The sequence below is a fragment of the Lampetra planeri genome, chromosome 70 (genome assembly GCF_965212315.1).
Source record: "Lampetra planeri chromosome 70, kcLamPlan1.2.h2, whole genome shotgun sequence".
Lineage (NCBI taxonomy): Eukaryota > Metazoa > Chordata > Hyperoartia > Petromyzontiformes > Petromyzontidae > Lampetra > Lampetra planeri.
In genome coordinates, this window is record NC_136175.1 from 1,066,857 (window position 1) to 1,092,501 (window position 25,645).

General features: G+C 54.9%; 1 protein-coding gene across 1 annotated transcript; it reads right to left on the bottom strand.

Moving 5' to 3' along the window:
- Window positions 1–578: 578 nt before the first annotated feature.
- Window positions 579–24,597, bottom strand: LOC144737499 (dynein axonemal assembly factor 1-like). The gene is made up of 10 exons (XM_078620215.1): window positions 24,507–24,597; window positions 24,358–24,408; window positions 20,296–20,517; window positions 9,301–9,467; window positions 7,488–7,609; window positions 5,030–5,193; window positions 4,561–4,611; window positions 4,226–4,335; window positions 3,479–3,550; window positions 579–1,085 (listed from the first exon to the last, which is right to left on the bottom strand). Exons 1-10 carry the CDS (start codon window positions 24,595–24,597, stop codon window positions 918–920), a joined length of 1,218 nt encoding a protein of 405 aa, XP_078476341.1. The 3' UTR covers window positions 579–917.
- Between the last annotated feature and the right edge of the window lie 1,048 nt (window positions 24,598–25,645).

Genomic DNA, 25,645 nt, shown 5'->3' on the forward strand with positions numbered 1-25,645 from the left:
ACGAGAGGACGACCCGTGCCAGGCGGGTCGCGGCGTTTGTGTGCGCGGTGGGACGGAGTCGCCAAAAACTTAAATTCGAATATCCAAGCGTCAATAATAGCTTGGGTTGAGCAGTTATGTCTAGGGGACCCATCTTCTTGGTTCTTTCAGTAAAGTCACGTAGAAGGGAAATATTAAAATTTAACATAATAAAATACAATTCTCACGACGTTTCGGCCACAACGCAAGCAGCCGTCCTCAGGTGAAGAACAGGTCTGTCGGGAAGACAGCGTCTGAATGTTTCATGAATGTTTTATTCAGACGCTGTCTGTCTTTCCGACAGCCCTGTTCTCCACCTGAGGACGGCTGCTTGCGTTGTGGCCAAAACGTCGTGAGAATTGTATTTTATTATGTTTTATTTTTATTATTTTATTATTTCCCTTCTACGTGACTTTACCGAAAGAACCAAGAAGCTGAATCCCTGCAGTCACGAAAGCTTTAAATCGAAATCTAAGGGACCCGTTTGGCCGTCTTGTTTGTTGGTGGCCGCTTGAAGTTTGTGGGCCCTTTGCTCAGCAACTGTGAAAACGAAACATGGGTTCCTTCTCCCTGTTTAATGTTGATATTCATGGCTGACAGACACAGACTACTGCTGCTGCTGCTGACGAGTACATCCTGAGCATCAGTCCCTGAGGCCCAGGTCTCGTTCCACACACAAACACAACACTGGCTCACACCGATGGATATCAGCTTCATGTAATACTGGTTGATCACAACTCAGTTTAAACTGGTGTCACAGTTTAATTTATAATTTAAACCCATAAAACACGTACATCATAGGTCTCACGTTAGACTGGCTCACGGCTTTCTCAGTGTGAGTCGGTCTAACACGTCTCTCAGTGTGAGTCGGTCTAACACGACCCTCAGTGTTGGCTGGTTCAAGATGGTCCAAGGGAGGCGAGCAGGCCCTGGGCAGGCATGGACGAGATCTCCTCGATGAGTGGCCGCTTCACTACGCCCCGGCACGACGCACCACGCTCCCCAGCGACGCCAGGTGCCCTACCGGCCCCGATGGCTGCTGGGCTTTGCCAGGGGAACAACACCTCCTGTGGGAAGGCAGCGGCAAGCAGGGTTAAGTGGTGAAAATCACCCTCGGCACAAAGCGGAGCGTACTGGCTGACGTGTTTTCTTGGCAAACGGAAGAAGTTGAACCCTTCATAAATACAGTGAGGGAAAAAAGTATTTGATCCAATGCTCATTTTGTACGTTTGCCCACTGATAAAGAAATTATCAATCTATAATTTTAATGGTAGGTTTATTTGAACAGTGAGAGACAGAATAACAACAAAAAAATCCAGAAAAACGCATGTCAAAAATGTTATAAATTGATTTGCATTTTAATGAGGGAAATAAGTATTTGATCCCCTCTCAATCAGAAAGATTTCTGGCTCCCAGGTGTCTTTTATGAGATTAGGAGCACACTCTTAAAGGGAGTGCTCCTAATCTCAGCTTGTTACCTGTGTAGTGGTGATACGCGCTGGGTGTATATGTCGTGTGCCAGCGCGTATGTACGGGTGTGTGTGTGGTGACGCGCGCTGACGGGGAGGAGCAGGCGTCAGTGCGCGGGTGGGGGTAGTGCTGCTGATTGGCTGTGTGCCGGTGACGCGCCCAGAGGGAGTGATCGGGTAGCAGCGCGGTGTGATTGGTCGGGGAGTGGAAACACGCGCTGAGCGGAACCGGATCGTAGGGATAGCGCGTGGGGATTGGGTAACTGAGGAGCGGTGCCGACGTTGAGGTCCGCATCCGCTCCGTCTCCCGGGAAGAAGGGGTATATAAGGTGATGCACAGAGGAGCAGGGGCAGAAGTGGAACCATCTAAGAATGAAGACGAAGGTGCAGAGATAGAGCCCGGAGAGGAGAGTAATGGAGAGTAGAGGAGAGTAAGGTATAAGTGTGTAGCCAGCGAGAGAGAACGGTCTACACGAGCTGAGTAGTGTATAGTGTGTAGCCAGCGAGAGAGAACGGTCTACACGAGCTGAGTAATGTATAGTGTGTAGCCAGCGAGAGAGAACGGTCTACACGAGCTGAGTAATGTATAGTGTGTAGCCAACGAGAGAGAACGGTCTACACGAGCTGAGTAATGTATAGTGTGTAGCCAGCGAGAGAGAACGGTCTACACGAGCCGAGTATGCATACGGTGTAGCCAGAGAGAGAGGAAGGTCTACACGAGCCGAGTATGCATACGGTGTAGCCAGAGAGAGAGATGCAAAGTCTACACGAGGCGAGTGGAGAGTGTAGCAGAGGCGCAGAGTCTACACGAGGCGAGAGAGGAGTGTAGCCGAGGCGCGGAGTCTACACGAGGCACAGAGAGCCGGCAGCACAGAATCCAGAGTCAAGAGAAGCGCATTGTGAAGAAGAGAGGCCACGCGTTGTATTGTTACAAGTCAAGATTTAATAAAAGAAGTGTGTTCCCGTCAAGGAGTTTCCTGCCGTCATTTTCCAATACTTCACCTGTATAAAAGACACCTGTTCACAGAAGCAATCAATCAATCAGATTAAACCTACCATTAAAACTATAGACTGATCATTTCTTTGTCAGTGGGCAAACGTACAAAATCAGCAGGGGATCAAATACTTTTTTCCCTCACTGCATAATTCTGCTTTGGACTTTGCCAGAGAGAGCTGGCTGACTGGATGTGACGCCAGCCTCACGACCTGGAAGAGGATTGCAAGGCACGATGTTTCCAAGGGTCTCTCTTGAATCTACGACCACCGGCGTGCTTGCTCTAGGAGCACCGCTGTTGTCCCAGGGACAGAGGTCGCAAACAGGTTTTGATTCCTTACCCGTACCCGGCCGCACCAGGGTCGCAAACGGGTACCCGTACCCGGCCGTACCCGTACCCTACCCGTACCCGGCCGGGTACGGGTAGAGTACGGGTATCGGGTACCCGATTGCGACCTCTGGGATGACGCCATGTTGCAGGCGCGGGTGGGTTGATTCTAGGAACTTGAATTGTGAGAAGAGACAAGACGTTGGGAAATGAGTGACAAACGGTGACTCACCAGTGACTCACGGCCTACCCGTACCCGTACCCGGCCGCACCAGGGTCGCAAACGGGTACCCGTACCCGGCCGGGTACGGGTAGCCGGGTATCGGGTAGAGTACGGGTATCGGGTACCCGATTGCGACCTCTGGGATGACGCCATGTTGCAGGCGCGGGTGGGTTGATTCTAGGAACTTGAATTGTGAGAAGAGACAAGACGTTGGGAAATGAGTGACAAACGGTGACTCACCAGTGACTCACGGCCTACCCGTACCCGTACCCGGCCGCACCAGGGTCGCAAACGGGTACCCGTACCCGGCCGGGTACGGGTAGCCGGGTATCGGGTAGGGTACGGGTATCGGGTACCCGGTTGCGACCTCTGGCGTACATACACATACACAACGAGGCTGAGAATGTGGGAGCAGAGAAGTGAAGGAGCGAGCGGTCGTGGCTCACCCCGGGGTGGTGAGAGGCCGGGTCCCACAGCTCCTCACCACAGACCGGCGCCTCCTCCAGGTCGGGCAAGTCCTGTGGGCACAACAAAGGGCAAAGATCACCCGTGTAGCCTTTAACAGACTGTTGGGGCAAGTGCTGTTGGCGAGTAGCACCTACGAAGGCCGCCACGGCACACGAGGGGGTGGGTGGCCGACACCACGCCCGGCCATGTTTGTCTCCGCCAGTGGCGATGTTTACACATTTAAAGCTTTCGTGACTGCAGGGATTAATCTTCTTGGTTCTTTCGGTAAAGTCACGTAGAAGGGAAGTAATAAAATAATAAAAATAAAACATAATAAAATAATTCTCACGACGTTTCGGCTACAACGCAAGCAGCCGTCTTCAGGTGAAGACGGCTGCTTGCTTACTTCCCTTCTACGTGACTTTACCGAAAGAACCAAGAAGATGTTTACACACCGCGCAAGGAACTCAATTGAGGCTGAGTCGACCTAGGGGAAGCCCAGGACCGGTTCAGAAAATCCTCACCGGTGTTGGCCGTGAGCGGGAATCGAACTCGGGCCACCGGGTTCGTAGCGCAGCGCAGCGCTAGTAACTACACCACAACAACAAGCGCCTTTCACCACTAAGTGGTGGTGACGTCACCACGGTGCTTCTCTCACCTCACTCACCTCACTCACCTCACTCATCTCACTCACCTCACACTCATCACTCTCACCTCACTACCTCACTCACACTCTTCTCACTCACGTCAAGGCTGATGTTTCTGCTGGTGTCGTCCCGCGCTGCCACCTCCTCCACCTCGTGCACGAGGCTGCTGCTCCTGCTGCTGCTCCTGCTGCCGCCCAGCCTCACCGCACCTCCCGGCCCAGCCCCGTCGGGACGGCGGTCCGACTGTGGCTCACCAACCTCACCACCCTCACCGCCCTCACCGCTCTCACCACCCTCACCGCCCTCACCACCATCAACACCCTCACCACCCTCACCACCATCACCACCCTCACCACCATCAACACCCTCATGACCCTCACCGCCCTCACCACCCTCACCACCATCACCACCCTCACCACCCTCACCACCCTCACCACCGCCCTCACCGCAGGCGCCGCCACCGCCGGTCTGCTTGCCACTGGCCCCTGGAGGGTGAAAGGAGGGCAGTGACGTCAGCCTCACCACCCACGCCGAACCGGCACAGACCATGCTGGGCTCGCTGGTGAGCTGTGTGTTGTGGAAGCTGGGAGTGTGGTGGTGGTGGTGGTGGTGATGGTGGTGGCGGTGGTGGTGGTGGTGATGGTGGTGGTGGTGATGGTGATGGTGGCGGTGTTGTTGAAGCTGGGAGTGTGGTGGTGGTGGTGGACTTGCTGATCATCTGCGTGTTGTGAAAGCCGGGGAGTGTGGTGGTAGTGGTGGTGGTGTTGTTGAAGCTGGGAGTGTGGTGGTGGTGGTGGTGGTCTTGTTGAAGCTGGGAGTGTGGTGGTGGTGGTGATGAGCTGAGTGTTGTTGAAGCTGGGAGTGTGGTGGTGGTGGTGTTGTTGTTGAAGTGAGGTTCGCCACCTGTGGTGGAGCTGTCACCGTCTGCACGGACTCTCCGCTCCGAGCGCCGCTGCCCCAGCGCCGCGGTGGCCTCGTGCAGGCGCCGCCGCTCCCGCGTCTCCCACGCGGCGCGCTCCGCACGCTCCGCCGCCCGGCCCCCCCGTGCCCACGCCTCGGCACACGCCCTGAGACGGTGGCGGGGGGGGGGAGGTGATGGGCATCGTTCAATAACGAAGACCAAGGCCCCCCGCGTGGCCTTGACGAACTGTTGCTGTCACCGCGAGAAGCGGCGCTCATGAAGGCTGGAACGAGGGGGGTGACACCGCTGGTGCCGGGCATCGGCAAGTCCAGCCACCCACTCACTCACTCATCCCACCCACTCACTCACACACTTACCCACTCATTCACCCACCCACTCACTCACTCACCCACCCAATCACTCACTCACCCACCAACCCACTAACTCACACACTTACCCACTCACTCACCCACTCACTCACACACTTACCCACTCATTCACCCACCCACTCACTCATCCCACCTACTCACTCACACACTTACCCACTCACTCACACACCCACTCACTCACACACTTGTCTCGGGTGTGGACCAATCAACTTCAAGGACAGTGCATATCATTATCATCATCAGAGTTGTTTAGTTTTGTTTGCATTTTGACTGCTTGTGTTGTGATTATTGCAAACATGATGCCTTGTATAAAGGTGTCACTTTTTGTACCAGTTGAAAGGGTAATAACCTACTACTATATTTTTCCACTGGTAAAGGAGATGCCTCAGAGTGGTTTTCATGATGTTTGACTGCTTGTGTTTTAAGCCTCGAGGGGAAGGGTGTTAAGTCTGGCTCCGTCCAAATGGAGTTTTCTTTTTCCAGGAGGCGTCACGGATGAGTCGTTGTTGGCTCTAGATTTGAAGCTTTCGTGACTGCAAGGATTCATACTCTTTGTGTTTATTCGGTGAAGTCACCATGACCACACATCAGCATTCATCTTGCGCATTTCTAATTTGCCCCCCCCGGCAGCATAGCAAAAGGCTGCTTAATCTTAGCTTCCTTATCTACTTACGCCCCCTGCATCACAAAGCTTCAGTTTTAACTCCGTGCGTTGGCTCCCAGCACCCTCCCCGTTCCTCACATCATTGCCTCCCAGCCCACACCCCGCCCACACACTCACCATGACCCCCCCCCTCCCTCTATCCCCCGCGACTATATAACTCCTCGCCACAGCCATCTCTTAGACATTCTAGATTTGAAGTTTTCGTGACTGCAAGGATTCATATTCTTAGGTTTTTTTCGGTAAAGTCACGTAGGTAAAAAAATTAAATTAATAAAAGTAAAAATTATTTAATTTTTATTTTACTTTTATTAATTTAAATTTTTTACCTACGTGACTTTACCAAAAAAAACTAAGAATATCTCTTAGACACCCTTAAGCGGTTGTGCTTTCGCTGCGTCGTCCTCACCTGAAGAAGGACGCTTGTGGTTGTTGTTTGACTTGCATCCCACTGAGATGTTTGCACACAGCGTTGGTGTACGGTGCTATTTCTGCAATATTTTGCTGTCTTTTCTTGGATTTTCTGTTTGCACATAGTCACTTTAAGATGTTTTTTGTTCATGTTTTTGTTTTTTTGTTTGTTGCGGTTGCACCCGATTCAAGAGCCGAATGGCTAACAGGGCTATACCTAATAAATTAAACTTGAAACTAAAATGAAACTTGAATCTTGTGTTGCGCCCGAAACGTCGTGATTCAATTTAGTTTTTATTTTTCGATTTAAAGCTTTCGTGACTGCAGAAGACAGAGTCTGTCTTCCCGACAGACCTGTTCTCCACCTGAGGACGGCTGCTTGCGTTGTGGCTGAAACGTCGTGAGAATTATTTTATGATGTTTTATTTTTATTATTTTATTATTTCCATTCTAAGTGACGTTACCGAAAGAACCAAGAAGTTAGTTGTTTTCACTTATTTGATTTGATTTTTTTACCTACGTGACTTCACCGAAAAAAAAAAACAAAGAGTATGGATCGTTGATAATTGGTTTTTTACCCTTCTATCTGGCAACAAAACTGACACCTTTTTTACAAGGAGTCATGTTTACATAGACCACGATACCTGCAGTCATAATGCAAACAAAAAACATAATTCTGAAAATGTATGCCCTGTCCTTGAAGTTGATTGGTCCACACCCGAGACAGCTTTCCTTAGAGCCTAGTCTCACATGGGTTGGACCAGATGACGCCAAAAGGTATTGTGGTCTATGTAAACATGACTCCTTGTAAAAAAGGTGTCAGTTTTGTTGCCAGATAGAAGGGTAAAAAACCAATTATCATATTTTTTACTGGCAAATGAGGTTCCAATAGAGTATGGATCATTGTTGGCTCTTGTTGTTGTTGTTGCTGTTGTTGTTGTTGTGTTGATCCTGCGCGTGTGGCCGTTGGGCACGTGTGGCGGACGTCACGGGCCTCACCTGTCCTTGGGGAACACGGGGCGGTCGTCCAGGAAGGTGAGGTGGGGCAGGCGCACGGTGAGCGTGCGGCGGTAGTCGGGGATGTCCCGCACCACCGCGTTCCCCGTCAGGGTCAGCACGCGCTGCGGGCACAACCACGGGGGGTAACCACGGGGGGTAACCACGTGGGGTAACCGCGGGGTAACCGCGGGGTAACCGCGGGGTAACCGCGGGGTAACCGCGGGGTAACCGCGGGGCAAGCACAGGCGATAGCACAAGGCCGTGAGCTACCACATTCCAATGTCCACCCCCCATGCACCCACGTCTCCGTGTCCACGCATCTCCATGTCCTGTGCCCACCGCATCTCTGTTGCCCATTTTGTCCCCGTGTCTCCGTGTGTCCGTGTCCCAGTGTCAGTGTCCCCATCTCTCCACGTCCCCGTGTCCCCGTGACTTGTCCCCGTGTCTCTGTGTGTCCGTGTCCCAGTGTCCGTGTCCCCGTATCTCCACGTCCCCGTGTCCGTGTGAGCTGTCCCCGTGTCTCTGTGTCTGTGTCCCAGTGTCTGTGTCCCAATATCTCCACGTCCCCGTGACCCCGTGACTTGTCCCCGTGTCTCTGTGTGTCTGTGTCCCAGTGTCTGCCTCCCCCTATCTCCGTGTCATGGTATCCCCGTGTCTCTATGATTTGCCCCCGTGTCTCTGTGTCTCAATGTCCTAGTGTCTGCTTCCCCGTATCTCCAAGTTCCCCTCTCCCCGTATGTCCCCATGTCTCTGTGTTTCTGTGTCCCCACGTCTCCGTGTCCCTGGGTCTCTGTGTCTGTGTCGTGCCCCCGTGTCTCTGTGTCCCAGCGTTTCTTTATCCCCGTGTCTCCGTGTGTCTCTGTGTGTCCATGTGTCCCAGTGTCCCTGTGTCCCCATGTGTCCCCACGTCTCTGTGTCCCCGTGTCTCTGTGTCCCAGCGTTTCTTTATCCCCGTGTCTCTGTGTCTCTGTGTGAACCCGTGTGTCCCTGTGTCCCTGTGTCCCCGTGTCCCCATGTGTCCCGACGTCTCTGTGTCCCCACGTCTCTGTGTCCCCACGTCTCCGTGTCCCTGGGTCTCTGTGTCTGTGTCGAGCCCCCGTGTCTCTGTGTCCCAGCGTTTCTTTATCCCCGTGTCTCTGTGCCTCCGTGTGTCTCTGTGTGTCCATGTGTCCCTGGGTCTCTGTGTTCCCGTGTCCCCATGTGTCCCGACGTCTCCGTGTCCCTTTGTCTCTGTGTCTTTGTCGAGCCCCCGTGTTTCTGTGTCCCAGCGTTTCTTTATCCCCGTGTCTCTGTGCTTCCGTGTGTCTCTGTGTGTCCCCACGCCCCTGTGTCCCTGTGTCCCAGTGTCCCCGTGTCCCCATGTGTCCCCACGTCTCTGTGTCCCTGTGTCTCTGTGTCTGTGTCGAGCCCCCGTGTCTCTGTGTCCCAGCGTTTTTTTATCCCCGTGTCTCTGTGCCTCCGTGTGTCTCTGTGTGTCCCCACGTCCCTGTGTCCCTGTGTCCCCGTGTCCCCATGTGTCCCCACGTCTCTGTGTCCCAGTGTCTCTGTGTCTGTGTTGAGCCCCGTGTCTCTGTGTCCCAGCATTTCTTTTATCCCCACGTTTCTGTGTCATCGTGTTTCCCCGTGTCCCAGTGTCCCGTGTCCCCATGCGTCCCCACGTCTCCGTGTCCCCATGTGTCCCAGTGTCCCCGTGTCCCCATGCGTCCCCACGTCTCTGTGTCCCTGTGTCTCTGTGTCCCCACGTCTCTGTGTCCCCGTGCGTCCCCACGTCTCTGTGTCCCCGCATGTCCCCGCTCCTCTGTCCGTGTCTCACCAGGCTGGGCATGGCTGCGAGGATGTCGACGAGCTCCGGGTCGCGGATGAGGTTGTGGGAGAGGTCGAGGACACTGAGGCGGGGGCACGAGGCCAGGGCCCTGATGGAGTCCAGCGACTCGAGGTGGTTGTGGGACACCTGGAGGGTGGTGAGCGCCGGCAGGGACGCTACCACACACAGAGAGAGAGAGAAACGGAAACACACACGCACAGATATATGTAGTGGTGGTATTGACGTGCGCCGACTGTGACAGTGATGGATCACGGGGCGGCGCGGGGTGCGGGGTTGGGCACGCGTTGTGGGCGTGGTGTGGACGCGCGCGCCGGGAGTGACAGATGACGGGGCGGCGCGGCGTGAGTGGTGAGGCACGATGAGATGTGGGAAAAGAGGATCGTAGCCAGCGCCCGGCGATTGGTCGAATAAGTGGGTGCTCGCAGCGACGTCCGCAGGTGGGGTATAAAGGGGGACGCGCGAGAGCACTCGGGGGGAGTTACCCAGTTGAAGACCCGAAGACGGAGCTGAAGACTTAGTCAGTGGCGTTAGTCGCCGAGTAGCTAAGTGGATGTTAGTCATCCGAGTAGCTCAGTGGCGTTAGTCGCCGAGTAGCTAAGTGGATGTTAGTCATCCGAGTAGCTCAGTGGCGTTAGTCGCCGAGTAGCTAAGTGGATGTTGGTCATCCGAGTAGTCCAGTGGCGTTAGTCGCCAAGTAGCTAAGTGGGTGTTTGTCACCCGAGTGCTAAGTGGATGTTGGTCATCCGAGTAGCCCAGTGGCGTTAGTCGCCGAGTAGCTAAGTGGATGTTGGTCATCCGAGTAGCTCAGTGGGCGTTAGTCGCCAAGTAGCTAAGTGGGTGTTCGTCACCCGAGTACTAAGTGGATGTTGGTCATCCGAGTAGCTCAGTGGGCGTTAGTCGCCAAGTAGCTAAGTGGGTGTTTGTCACCCGAGATACAAAGTAGGTGTTAGTCACCTGTAACCAAGTTTGATGAAAATAAAGAGTGTGTTACCCGTGAAGTCGTCTCCCGCCGAGTTACTACATTACAACTGGCGTCAGAAGTAAACCTGTCTTCAAGAAGTATGGACACAAGGAAGACTACCCGTACCCACGAGCGAGGTCGGGATGACGACGGCGTACCGGGGACACCGACCTCGGGAGTAGAGGACGAGGAGTTGCCGCCGATGCAGCACTTCGCGGTGATGGCCGACGCTCCGCTTGCCTCCGACACCGGCCTCCAGGACGCGCACGCCCGGTTGGCGGAGTTGCTACTCGCCGCCGCCGCTGTCTTGGCCGACATCTCCGTTCCGGCGAGCGGAAAAAACGGCTGCGGGGGTCGTGGAGGAAGCGACGGTGGAGGATTCCCGCCAAAGGGCGCTTCGCGCCAAAAGTCTGGAAGTTGCCGCCGTTTTTGGGGGGCCGCCACCGATTGGCGGGAAAGACGGACGCCACGTGGCCGGACACCTCCGCGCAGCGCAGCCCACGTCATCGGCGCGCGCCGGAGCCCTCCATTTTGCGCCTGACAACCGAGCCGACATTTTACACAACTCCAGCGGAGCGCGGGAAAATCTCTCCGACGTCGACGACGATCGGGTCCTCCAGCAAAGATTGCCCGCGCTGTCGGCGTTCAAGGCGGATGGGGGCGACTGGGGAGCCTTCCAACGAAGGTTCCTCGCTCATCAGGAGATGTCGGGGTGGTCCGACACCACTGCCCTGCGTGCGTTGCCAGCGATGCTTGACGACGACGCGCTTGCAGCCTTCACATCTGCTGCAAGGTCGTCCCGCTCTACGCTCCAGGCCGCACTACACCTGATGGCGAAGGTGTTCGGGCCGCCCTCCACGTGCCGCCACCAGTTCTACGATCGGCGGAAGGTGGCTGGGGAAACGACGCTAGCCTACCGCACGGCACTGCTCGCCTTGGCGGACGCGGCTTTTCCCCGCATGGATAAGGAGGGGAAGGACGCCATGGTGACGGAGCAGCTGCTGGTGTTGGCCCACGAGTTGGGGGTCCCCATCAACGTGGCAGACGAGATGGAGATCTGCTCCCTGGCGATCGCCACGAGCATTCACGCGTACGAGGTCCTCAAACGCAAGCCGGGGGTCGTCTGCAAATGGCCGGGGAATGCGGCACTGGCCGCCACGATCGCCGAACCTCAGCCAGCTGCAGTGCAGGAGCGGGGCTTCGCTGCATCGTGTCCGGGGGAGTGGAGAACGGGAGGTCGTTCGCCCACACGTTCGCCCCGCAAGCTGGAGCAACCGAAACCTACGACGTCCGTCGTCTGCTACAACTGCGGCCTTCGGTGTCACGTCGCAGCCGGGTGCCGGGCCCCGCGTCCGCGCGCCGCAGGACCACGTCGGGACGACGACCAGGGCCACAAGTCATCCCAACAAAACCCGGCAAGTCGCGGCACCTCACACGTTCGGTCCACAAACACGGCACATTCGGGTCGCCGCTTCGCGGTGGGGGGTTCGCGGCTGGGTGCCGGGGGTTCAATTCGGCGAGGGGGGTCCGTACGCGGCCCGCAAGCAGTCGAGTGGTCCGAATTGGCCCACAGGATCGTGGCTGCGTCAGCCGGGTCGTCCGTGGTAACGGGGTTCATTGACGGGGTTGAGGTCCGGGTGCTTGTTGACACGGGTGCGTCGGCCACCATCATCTCGGACCTTATTTATAACATTCTTCCCGTCCAAAGTAGACCCCTTCTGCCAGTAGACGTGCCATTTTATGCGGCGAATGGGGGATCCCTGGGGATCATCGGCCAGATTCGGGCGACTATTTGCATTGGGGACATTAAATTAGCGGGCCCTATTTTTGTATCATCATCGCTGGCCGTTCCCTGTTTGCTAGGTACAGACTTTTTGTCAAAAATGCCCATCAAAATTCTTATTGATCAGGCCTGCATAGAGCTTCCGTCAGGTCGGCGGGTTGCCTTCTTGTCGAGCCCTATCAAAGTGCGCACGGTTTGTGCGACGGTGCAGGCGCTGGCGACTCACACTGTACGGGTACCCCCGGGATCGCAAATGTTAGTACCCCTTCGGTTCAGGAAGCCACTCGAGGTGGGTGCGGAGGCACAGGGGGTGCTGTTGGGGCCGTCAAACAGAGCCAGTAAGGGCCTCGACTTAGCGGTTGCTCAAACCGTGGTGAGAGGGGACAGTGAGCCGTTCGTAATGGTCCTGAATACGGGGTCGCGGCCGGCCGTAATTGCGCAGGGAACGGTGCTGGCTCACGCCGCGCCGCTGCCCGTTGAGGAACGGCTCGTGGCTCAAGCAGATTTTACTGTCGAGTCGCATCCTCAAAGTGATGAGGGGACTGAGTGGTTGGACTCGCTGTGTGCGGGTTCTGCTAACTTGTCCGGGGTGCAATTGGGAGCATTGAGGGGTTTGCTCATCGAGTTTGCTGACGTGTTCAGCAAACATAAGTACGATATCGGCTGCACTGACCTGTTGCGCCACCACATAGCTACAGGGGACGCGGCCCCTATTCGTCAGAATCCCTTCCGGCTCAGCCCGGCCGAGAAGGAACATGTGCAATCGGCGGTTAATGATATGTTGGCGGCCGATATCATTTCGCCCTCTTCTAGTCCGTGGGGTGCTCCTATTGTCCTAGTAAAGAAACAGGACGGGTCCTTGCGGTTTTGTGTCGATTTCCGCCGCTTAAACAAAATCTCGATGGCGGATGCGTATCCGCTCCCCAGGATGGATGAGTCGCTGGATGCCTTGGCGGGAGCGCAGTTTTTTTCCACACTCGATCTGCTTTCTGGATTTTGGCAATTGCCACTCGATAACGAGTCTAAACCTAAAACTGCTTTCCGGACACCTGGGGGCCTTTTTGAATTCAACCGTTTGCCCATGGGCTTACATTCCGCTCCCGCCACGTTCCAGAGACTCATGGAATTGGTTTTGTCGGGCCTCCAATGGGATACCTGTTTGATTTATCTTGACGATATTATCGTCTTTAGTCGGACTTTCGAGGAGCACCTCCAGCGACTGAGAGCGGTGTTCCTCAGGATGCGTTCCGCTAAGCTTAAATTTAAACCGGCTAAATGTTTTCTGCTTCGGGAATCGGTCAGGTATTTGGGCCATATCGTCAGTCGTTCAGGGATCTCGACGGACCCTGCTAAGACGCATTGCGTCAGCTCATGGCCAACGCCAACCTCGGTCACGGAGGTTCGTAGTTTCATTGGTTTTGCCTCCTATTACCGTCGTTTTGTCAAGCAATTTGCCACCATAGCCAAGCCCCTGCACGCTTTGACGGCTAAGGGTGTGAGGTTTCACTGGGGGGCAGAGGAGGAGGATGCGTTCTGCTCCCTCCGTGACGCTTTGGTGCAGGCTCCCCCCTTGTGTTACCCCGATTTCACACAACCGTTTTTGCTTGACACGGACGCCAGCAATACGGGTATCGGGGGGGTGCTCTCACAGTTGGTCGGGGGGGTTGAACGGGTGGTCGCCTACGGTAGTAGGGTTCTTTCCCCCGCAGAACAACGCTATTGCGTAACTCGTCGTGAATTGTTAGCCATTGTGTTCTTTACACAGCAATTCAGGCCGTATCTTTACGGCCGTCATTTTACGGTCCGGACGGACCATGCGGCTCTACAATACGCTATGCGCGTGGCGCAGCCATCGGGCCAATTGTCCCGATGGTTGGAGGTCCTTCAAGACTACCAATTCACGACGATTTACCGCAAGGGGTTGCGGAACTCAAACGCGGACGCCTTGTCGCGGTTGCCGCCGTGCACGGACTGCACATGTTTGTTGGGATCAGCGCGGTGCAAACCCCCGGTCGCTGACACCCCGGGAGTTGCGCTCGCCGCCACTGACACCCCGGGAGAGGACGCCCCCACGGGGAGGGATTCGCTGTTGTCGTTGCCCCTCATTGAGTGGGGCCGCCTCCAGATGTCCGACAGCTCCCTACTTACGCTGCGTCGGAAAGTTGGCGCTCCCGAACAAGGGGAGGCGCGGGTCGGTTCCTGGGTGTGCAGACAGGGCCTGTTGATGAGGTGGGACAACATGTCCCGGCGTCACGTGCTCGTTGTGCCTGTTGCTATGCGGGGTAGGGTTGTTCTGGCAGCTCATGAACGGCTCATGCATCTGGGTTTTCACAAAACGCTCGCCCTAATCCAGCGAGACTATTATTGGCCGGGGATGGGTAACGACGTGGCGAATATTCTTAAGGGATGCGTAGGGTGCGCCAAAAGGAAACCGCCACCATTGGCAGCTAATCCACCGCTGCAATCCATTCAGGTTTCGCGTATAAACGAATTGGTAGCGTTGGACATCTTGGGGCCCTTTCCGGTTACACCAAGGGGAAATAGGTTCCTGCTGGTTGGCGTGGAATACTTCACCCGATGGCCTATGGCATGGCCGCTCGCCAACCAGTCGGCTGCGGCGGTGGCGGACGCCTTTGTCCAGGGTTATGTGTTGGACAAGGGCGCCCCCGAACGCTTGCTGACGGATCAAGGGAAGAATTTTTCGAGCGTTTTGTTGCGCGAGGTGTGCGACCTGTTGGGTACAAAGAAAGTGCGTACTTCCCCCTACCACCCGCAGACTGACGGGATGGTTGAGCGTCTGAACAGAACGATTACGTCTATGTTGTGCCAACAGGTCTGCGACGATCAGGTTGATTGGGACTTACAGGTGCCGGGGGTACTCGCGGCCTATCGAATGGCCCCTCATGCGGCGACAGGGTTTTCCCCATTTTTTCTTATGTATGGGCGGGAGGCCGATCCGGCCATGGACGTCCAACTGGGGATTTCCCAGCCACGTGCAAAATCTAAATTGGCAGACCACATCAAATTTAATATCGCCAAATTGACTGAAGCGCGGGAGGGGGCAAGGTTGAATTCGCGGTCGCGGCAAATTGCAAACGAGAAATTGCATGAGCGGAAGGTGCATACGCATGATTGGAAACCAGGCGATAAGGCCTGGCTGCATTGTCCACATGCACCGTTGGCTACGTCCCCCAAGTTGTTGAGACCTTGGAGGGGACCGGTGGAAATTGTGCGGGTTGCACGACCCCAGAGTATACAGATTAAATGGGGGAAACGCCGTTGGTATGTGCACCCCTCCCGACTGAAGCCCTATGCGGCACCGTGTGACCCCGTTCTGTGCCGTGACGACCGGGCGTGTGATGTGACCGTCGACTCGGGGAGGGAGGTGTCGCAGGCTGATCCTCACGTGTCTCCACCTGACCCACCCCCAGGTGCCTCGGGCTTGACGGCTGCTGACCGTCGAGAGCCTGAACCCCGGGGCACGCACGAGTCCTCGATGCCTGGCCGATGTCTTCCTGAACCGCCGGCACCACCGGACGTTCAACCGCGTCTGGTGCCGTACGACGGACCGGCAAGGCGGACTCGGGCTAGGTCTCAACAATTTTTATGAGGACGGTTTTTTTTTGTGCTCTACACCGAGCTCGCCCGGTGTTCCCCTCTGCCGGGGTAATGTCCCGTTGTAGGGACGCTCGGAAGAAAAGGGGACACTGCACGAGTCGAAAGAAAAAAAAAAAAAATTTTCCATTTATTTTTTTTGGATACACATTGCTATTGTCACTCGCCGGTTTGTATATATTGTTCTATTGTCGCGGTGGCATTGGTTGAGGGTTGCGGATGGTGGTGTTCGCGTCGTGTTGTGTTGTTAGCTTAGTTGTTGTTCTTGTTGTTGTGTTGTGTTACGGGGCACACAGGGAGGGTTTGTATGTTTTTGTAGCAGCCGGGGCGGCTGCGAGCTATGTGGTAGGGGGTGATGTAGTGGTGGTATTGACGTGCGCCGACTGTGACAGTGATGGATCACGGGGCGGCGCGGGGTGCGGGGTTGGGCACGCGTTGTGGGCGTGGTGTGGACGCGCGCGCCGGGAGTGACAGATGACGGGGCGGCGCGGCGTGAGTGGTGAGGCACGATGAGATGTGGGAAAAGAGGATCGTAGCCAGCGCCCGGCGATTGGTCGAATAAGTGGGTGCTCGCAGCGACGTCCGCAGGTGGGGTATAAAGGGGGACGCGCGAGAGCACTCGGGGGGAGTTACCCAGTTGAAGACCCGAAGACGGAGCTGAAGACTTAGTCAGTGGCGTTAGTCGCCGAGTAGCTAAGTGGATGTTAGTCATCCGAGTAGCTCAGTGGCGTTAGTCGCCGAGTAGCTAAGTGGATGTTAGTCATCCGAGTAGCTCAGTGGCGTTAGTCGCCGAGTAGCTAAGTGGATGTTGGTCATCCGAGTAGTCCAGTGGCGTTAGTCGCCAAGTAGCTAAGTGGGTGTTTGTCACCCGAGTGCTAAGTGGATGTTGGTCATCCGAGTAGCCCAGTGGCGTTAGTCGCCGAGTAGCTAAGTGGATGTTGGTCATCCGAGTAGCTCAGTGGGCGTTAGTCGCCAAGTAGCTAAGTGGGTGTTCGTCACCCGAGTACTAAGTGGATGTTGGTCATCCGAGTAGCTCAGTGGGCGTTAGTCGCCAAGTAGCTAAGTGGGTGTTTGTCACCCGAGATACAAAGTAGGTGTTAGTCACCTGTAACCAAGTTTGATGAAAATAAAGAGTGTGTTACCCGTGAAGTCGTCTCCCGCCGAGTTACTACATTACATATACACCCACAGAGACACACACACACACATAGATACACACACAGATATACACACAGATACACACGCAGAGACACACGCAGAGAGATACACACAGATACACACACACACACACAGAGAGACGGAAACATACACACACACAGATATACACCCAGAGACACACGCAGACATACACAGATACACACACAGAGAGATACACACACACACAGAGACACACACATATACATACACAGAGACACACACAGAGACACACACAGAGAGACACACACACAGATACACACACAGATACACACACAGAGAGGGAGATACACACAGAGACATACACGCAGCAGTTATACACACAGAGAGTTAAACACACACACAGATACACACACAGATACACACAGAGACACACACAGAGACACACGCAGAAAGATACACACACAGAGAGAAAGAGACGGAAACATACACGCAGCAATTATACACACAGAGAGCTAAACACACAGATACACACACACGCAGCAGTTATACACACAGAGACACACACAGATACACACACAGAGACAGATACACACACAGAGATACACACACAGAGACACACACAGACACACACACAGATACACGCGCAGATACACACACAGAGACACACGCAGAGAGATACACACACAGATACACGCACAGATATACACACAGAGAGTTAAACACACAGATACACACACAGAGATACACACACAGATACACACACAGAGACACGCGCAGAGATACACACACAGACACACACAGATACACACACAGATACACGCACAGATATACACACAGACACACACAGAGACACACGCAGAGAGATACACACACAAACACACAGAGATACACACAGACACACACACAGATACAGAGATACACACACAGATACACACACAGATACACACACACAGAGAGATAAACACACAGACACACACACACGCAGATACACACACAGATACACACACAGAGAGATACACACACAGATACACACACAGATACACACACAGAGAGATGCACACACAGATACACACACAGATACACACACAGAGAGATACACACACAGATACACACACAGAGAGATGCACACACAGATACACACACAGATACACACACAGAGAGATGCACACACAGATACACACACAGATACACACACAGAGAGATGCACACACAGATACACACACAGATACACACACAGATACACACACAGAGAGATGCACACACAGATACACACACAGATACACACACAGAGAGATGCACACACAGATACACACACAGATACACACACAGAGAGATAAACACACACACACAGCACAGATACACACACAAAGAACACACAGAGAGATACACACACAGGTACCAACACCCGCCATCCACCACTAAGTCACGGTGACATCACCACGGTGCCTGTGCCAGGCCAAGTGCACTCTGAGGTCATGTGAAGTGTCAAAGGCTTGCTGGCAGGATATCATAGGACAGACCCAGATTCCATGGGTTGACTGACTGAGATGACTGACAGATGCACCACCTGTGCCCCCTACTGTGCCAAATTGCCGTACTATATCCACCCGGTGCTTCGCTCGTTGTTGTGAGCATCGCTCCTCCGCCCTCCGTTGTTGTTGGAGGGCGACTGCCTCCAACTGCCCAGTAGCGTCCTTCACGAGCCTCCTCCACAGAGGCCGATCTTGACACCGCTGTTACCGGTCATCGGTAAGTCCACTCAGCTCCACGTCCTCCTATACCACATCAGTCCATCTCTTTGCCAGCCAATGTTGTGCCTGTTTAGCCACCTCTATCCGGCCAAACAGAATCTGCTTGGACATGTGGTGGCTGGGCATGTGGTCTACATGACCCAGCCAATGCAGCCTTCCTGCCGGAGGAGCTCACTGATGGGAATGTGTCCTGATCTTTTAAGGATTTATGAGCTCCTCAAACAATCCAGCCTGGCTAAATCCAGGACGGATTGTAGGCAGGCCAGCCTGAATGTTTCTAACCAGTGTAGATATTCCATTAGAGGAGTCCACGTTTCACAGGCATAGAGAAGGGAGTGGATGATTGTGGCCTAGAAGACCCAAAGCTTTAGCGATAATTGTCCAGGTAGCTTCCACGCAGCATTACGCAGCCGATGAAAATATAATGACGCAATGACCGATTTCGAGTGAGACCTCTGCTGTCAAACCGGAGCAGGTCATAAACACACTACCGAGATATGGGAAAAGCCTCCACTCTTTCCACAACTGCTCCATCACCAATGGGGAGTTCAAGGGGGTGAAGAGTTTGATGGCACACAATCTCCCAGGCAGGTGCTTCATTTTGATGGGGCAGATTGTAAGAATTCACCTTTTAGTGGCACGCTCCAGGTTCAGCAGTTACCAGATCATCGCCATCCATGACGTGGTTGACCAATAGGGAGCCATCTCTCGACTGCAACTGGGCATCAATCAGCCTCCCATTCGATCTGTACCATATGGACATTCCTCCGGTACAGCCATGGAGAAGCTTCTCAAAGTGCGCGGTCAAAGATGTTAAATAATGTGGGCGGCCACAGTGGTGAGATGTTAACTAGCTCACCTGGTTTCTAGGAGGTCATGGGTTCGATCCCGACCCTGACGCCTGTACACGCAGGGGTTTTGCGTGGGGGATAGAGAGTTTCCCTCTCGATACGCACGAGTTTTCTCCAGGTGCTCCGAATTGGTCCCACGTGGAAACGCTCAATCACTGGCTGGTAACACCTTCACATGTGGAGGGCCACAGAGCTTGGGCAACTGTTGCTACTGCTGGGCTCATCACGTGAGCTGCCTGATCCGCTCTTTCCCTCTGGCTGTCACCGCCAGAGTGATGGGACAGCGTTGCGTGGTACAGATTGGTGTCATCGTCGTCGTCGTCGTTGTTGTCGTTGTAATCATCGTCATCGTCGTCATCGTCGTCGTCATCGTCGTCATCATCGTCGTCATCATCATCGTCATCATCATCATCATCGTCGTCATCGTCATCATCGTCATCATCGTGGTCACCATCGTCGTCATCGTCGTCATCGTCATCATCGTCATCGTCGTCATCGTCATCGTCACCATCACCGTCATCATCATCGTCATCGTCATCATCTTCATCATCGTCATCTTCGTCATCATCATCATCGTCATCGTCGTCATTGTCGTCGTCGTCATCCTTGCTCACCGACGCCGTGGAGGTCCCGTAGACAGTTGTGGTTGAGGTTGAGTGAGTCGAGGTGCACCAGGTGGGCGACGTTCTCGACGCGCTCCACATCATCATCATCATCGTCATCGTCGTCATCATCGTCGTCATCGTCATCATCATCATCATCATCGTCATCGTCATCATCATCATCGTCATCATCATCGTCATCGTCGTCATCATCGTCGTCATCGTCATCATCATCATCATCATCATCGTCATCGTCATCATCGTCATCATCATCCTCGCTCACCGACACCATCGAGATCCCGTAGACAGTTGTGGTTGAGGTTGAGTGAGTCGAGGTGCACCAGGTGGGCGACGTTCTCGACGCGCTCGATGAGGTTCTGCTGCAGGTAGAGGCAGCGCAGCTCCAACTGGGCCCCCAGGCCCTCGATGCGCCGCAGGCCGTTGCACTCGAGCCAGAGGCAGCGCAGGCCGCTGTACTCCTCCAGAGCCTCGATACGAGCAAAGCCTGGGGGGCAGAGTGGGGAGGGTGGGTGAGGGTGGGGGGTGAGGGTCACGTGGTGAGTGTGGGGGTGGTGAGTGAGGGGGTGGTGAGTGTGGGGGGGGTGAGGGTGGGGGGGGTGGGGGAGTGAGGGTGGGGAGGGTGAGGGTGGGGGGGGTGAGAAGGGTGGGAGGGTGGGGGAGTGTGGGGGCGGTGAGTGTGGGGGCGGTGAGTGTGGGGGTGGTGAGTTTGGGGTGGTGAGTTTGGGGTGGTGAGTGTCTATGACGTCTCCTGGCCAAACCCCAATTGGCGGAGCCAGGAGATTGAATCTTCACCCTCGGGGCTCCTCCAGAAACAATGAAAAACCATTGCGGATGGCCACGTGGAATGTTCGAACGCTTACTGCGGAGGAGAGGCTGCCACTCCTCTGTCGGGAGCTGGACCGGTACCGCCTGGATCTCTGTGGCGTTCAGGAGGTCCGGTGGACCGGTTCTGGCTCCTGCCACCATGAGGGGTGGACAGTCCTCCACTCGGGACAGGAGACTGCCAAACAACAGGGTGTGGCTCCTCTTCTGAACAAAAGAATGAAGGGGGCGTGGGAGCGTGGCGGTGAGGTGTGGGAAGCTGTAAGCCCAAGGATACTTTGGGCTCGCCTTCCCATCAACCGGAGGCGAGGAGTGGTGGTCGTGGTTACTTATGCCCCCACTGAAGATGAACATCCGTGGAGGGATGCAGGCAAAGCCGATGAGTCAGATGCCTTCTATGACCTCCTGTCACAGGTGCTGGCAAAAGTGGCCACTCGGGACAGAGTCATCTTGTTGGGTGACTTCAATGCCTGAGTTGGTCATGATGCTGGCACCTGGTATGGAGTGATTGGAAGGCATGGGCCAGATCAGCTCAATAACATCGGTACGGGGCTGCTAGATTTTTGTGCAGCCCATGGGCTTGTAATTACCAACACGCTCTTCCGGCATCGGCGCATCCACCCAACATCATAGATGCATGCCGGGTCCAAGCAAGAACATCTGCTGGACTACATAGTGACGGACCAGCGGTTGCGAGGAGCTGATCTGCCCTCTGACCATCGACTAGTCATCAGTAAGATGCGCCTGCCATTCTTCCACTCCGGTGGTAGGTGTACACCCAGGACCCCATTCCAACCAAAAGTGGCCTGGTCTCAGTTAGCTGATGAAAGTTGCAAGCGAGAATTTCATCATCGCTTGCAGCTGGGGTTGGCATCATCCCCCACTCCTCCTGATGTCGAGGGTAAATGGGCGAGGTTTAGGACTGTGACTCATGCAGCTGCAATGGCTGCTTTGGGTACGCGGTCCAGACCTCCCCAGAAACCCTGGCTGACAGAGGAGGTGTTCAGGTTAGTTGACAAAAAGCGACAGGCCCACTCTCATCGCCTACAGCATCCCACGTCAGAGAATGAGGAGGTTTACCGCAGCCTTCGCTCGGAGGTTTGGAGAGCCGTAAGGCGCTGCAAGGATGGGTGGTGGTCGCGGGTTGCTGAGGAGATAGAGTCTGCCTCAGTGGCCCGCGATCACAAATCACTATTTAACTCCATCAAAAAAGTAACCTGCAGCGCCACACCTATTACCATCATTAGGGGAAAAAACGGTAATCCAATCTCCGACCCCCAGGAACAGGTTTGCAGATTTGCTGAGCATTTCTGCGAGGTCCTGGGGGAGGGGAAATCTCTCAGCCAGGAAAACATCATGGCACAAAGTGGGGATAACCCTGCTGAGGCTGCGGTGCCTCAAATATTGGAAGAGGTCACCCCCTGTGAGTGGCTGGCTGAGGGGCCATCTGTTGAGGAAGTACTGAAGGTGATCCGGAGTCTGAGACCAGGAAAGGCACCGGGCAGAGATGATCTCCCAAGCGAAATGCTGAGGGAGGGTGGCGTTTGTGCACAGACTGCCCTATATGACATCATAACAACAGGCTGGACCACTGGACGGGTTCCGCAGGATTGGAAGGATGCCCTGGTGGTCCCCCTCTTTAAGAAGGGGGACCGCACAGACTGTAACAACTACAGGGGTATCTCACTCCTCAGTGTGCCGGGAAAGGTCCTGGCAAGGATTATTCAACATTGCCTTGCTAGGCATGCTGAGGAGAGGCTTGCGGAGCCCCAATGCGGTTTCAGGAAAGGGCGGTCCTGCACAGATGCCATATTTTCTGTCCATCTGCTACAGCAGAGGTGTAGGGAATTCCAACAAGACCTACATCTCTGCTTTATTGACCTGGTCAAGGCCTATGATACCATCAGTAGGCCTGGGCTATGGGCTGTTCTTCGTGCTTTCGGTGTCCCTGACCCTCTGCTCACGATCATTAAGCACCTTCATGATGGTGAGCGGGCCCGGGTAAAACTACGTGGCCGGGAGTCAGAGCCTTTTCCTGTACACCTTGGGGTGCGACAGGGATGTCCGCTGGCTCCCACATTATTTAACATCTATTTTGACCACGTAGTTCGTGAAGCCTTCAAGAGCTGTACCGGGGGAATTTCCATTTGGTACAGATATAATGGGAGGCTGATCGACGCCCGGGAGCGATCAAGGGATGGCTCCCTATTGGTCAACCACGTTATGTATGCCGATGATTTGGTAATAGCTGCTCATTCAGAGGAGGAGTTGGAGACGCTGCTGCTGAGGTTGGAGCGTGCCACTAAGAGGTGGGGCCTTACCATCAGCCCTACCAAAACTAAGCACCTGCCTGGGTATTTTGTACCATCGGACACTCCACCCCCACAACTCCCGATCGGTGATGGGGCAGTAGTGGAGAGAGTGGAGAGTTTCCCATACCTGGGCAGTGTGCTTATGACAGGCTCCAGTTTAACAGCAGAGGTCTCACTCCGAATCAGTCGAGCGGCAATATCTTTTCATTGGTTGCGTAACGCTGTGTGGAAGCTACCTGGTCTGTCGCTCCGCACGAAGCTTCAGGTCTTCTCGGCCACAGTCATTCCCTACCTTTTCTACGCTTGCGAAACGTGGACCCCCCTAATGGGGACATTTAGGCTGGCCTGCCTACGATCCATCCTGGGTTTAACCAGGCTGGATTGTGTGAGGAGCTCACAAATCCTTGAAAGATCTGGTCAAAGTCCCATCGGTGAGCTCCTCCGGCAGGCAAGGCTGCGTTGGCTGGTTCATGTAGCCCGCATGCCCAACTACCGCATGCCTAAACAGCTTTTGTTCAGCCGGATTGAGGGGCTAAACGGGCGCGGCACGGGCTAGAGAAGAGATGGAGTGATGTGGTACAAGAGGACGTGGAGCTGAGTGGACTTGCCGATGACTGGTACCAGCGGTGTCAAGATCGGCTTCAGTGGAGGAGGCTCGTGAAGGACGCTACTGGGCAGTTGGAGGCAGTCGCCCTCCAACAACAACGGAGGGCAGAGGAGCGACGCTCACAACAACGAGCGGAGCGCCGGGTGGCTAAAGCACAGCAAGTTGGTACAGTAGGGGGCACAGGTGGTGCATCAGCCAGTCATCTCGGTCATCTCGGTCAGTCGACCCGTGGCACCTGGGTCTGCCCCGTGACCTCCTGCCAGCGGGCGTTCGACACTTCACGTGGCCTCAAGGTGCACATGGCCTGGCACAAGCGTCGTGGTGACGTCACCGCCACTTAGTGGCGAATGGCGGTTGTTGTTGTTGTGGGGTGGTGAGTGTGGGGGTGGTGAGTGAAGGAGTGGTGAGTGTGGTGAGTGTGTAGTGGTGAGTGTGGTGAATGTGGGGGTGGTGAGTGTGGTGAGTGTGGTGAGTGTGTAGTGATGAGTGTGGTGAGTGTAGTGGTGAGTGTGGTGAGTGTGTAGTGGTGGTGAGTGTAGTGGTGAGTGTGGTGAGTGTGTAGTGGTGGTGAGTGTGCGCTCACCCTTGTAGTGCAGGTACAGCACGTCGTTGAGACGAGGCGTCACGTAGAGTTTGTGGTGAGTGTGAGTGTGGTGAGTGAGTGAGTGTGTGAGTGTGGTGTGCGAGTGTGGTGAGTGTGGTGGGTGTGGTGTGTGTGGTGAGTGTACTCACCCTTGTAGTGCAGGTACAGCACGTCGTTGAGGCGAGGCGTCACGTAGAGTTTGTGCTTCTTGCAGAGATCTCGCAGAACCTTCGCCGTCATCCTGCACTCACGCAGCATCGCACACGGACCGTGTGACGCGCTCGTGCCAGGCTAGGTGCACGCCGAGGCCACGTGTAGCCTCAACAGACTGTCGGGGCAAGTGCTGTTAGCGAGAGGCGCCTATGAAGGCCGGCACCACGCCCGGCCGCCTTTGTCTCCCCAGTGGCGATGTTTACACGCCGCTACACCAGGTACTATTTGAGGCTGAGTCGACCTAGGGGAGGCCCAGGACCGGTTCAGATAATCGTCACCGGTGTTGGCCGTGAGCGGGAATGGAATGGGGCAGGTGCAGTTCCTCCATACACGCAACATAAATGCAACATACACACAACATACACACAACATACATACAACATACATACAACATACACACAACATACACACAACATAAATGCAACATACACACAACACACACACACCATACACACAACACACACACAACATACACACACAACATACACACAACACACACAACATACACACACACACAACATACACGCAACACACACGCAACATGCACGCAACACACACGCAACACACACACAACACACACACAGCACACACGCAACACGCAACACACACGCAACATTTCCCTTCTGCGTGACTTTACCGAATGATCCAAGAATATAAATCAAATCTATAGCTAAATATTGGGGGGGGGGGGGGGCATTATGAGCATATTTGAATATCGGGGGGCGATGTGTCCCCCCCTCCCCCCCAATAATAACGGCCTTGAGTTTTAGAGAATGAAACGAGAGACACGTGGGAGTAGCTCTGCAGACTGGGCTCTCTCTACCTGGGTCCGTCGTCGTTCAGCTGCCCTTCTCCTCCTCCTGCTCCTGTGCCGGAAGCGGGCGCAGCTCCTGCTGCCCCTGCTGCTCCTGCTGCTCCTGCTGCCCCTCCCGCGCCGTCTCCGTCCGCCCGGGCACCATGAGCAGCCCCGGCAGCTGGAACTGGGGCAGCCACGGAGCCGATACCCGTGGCACTGCAGGCTGCCCTCTCTGTGTCACTGACTGCCCTCTCTGTGTCACTGACTGCCCTCTCTGTG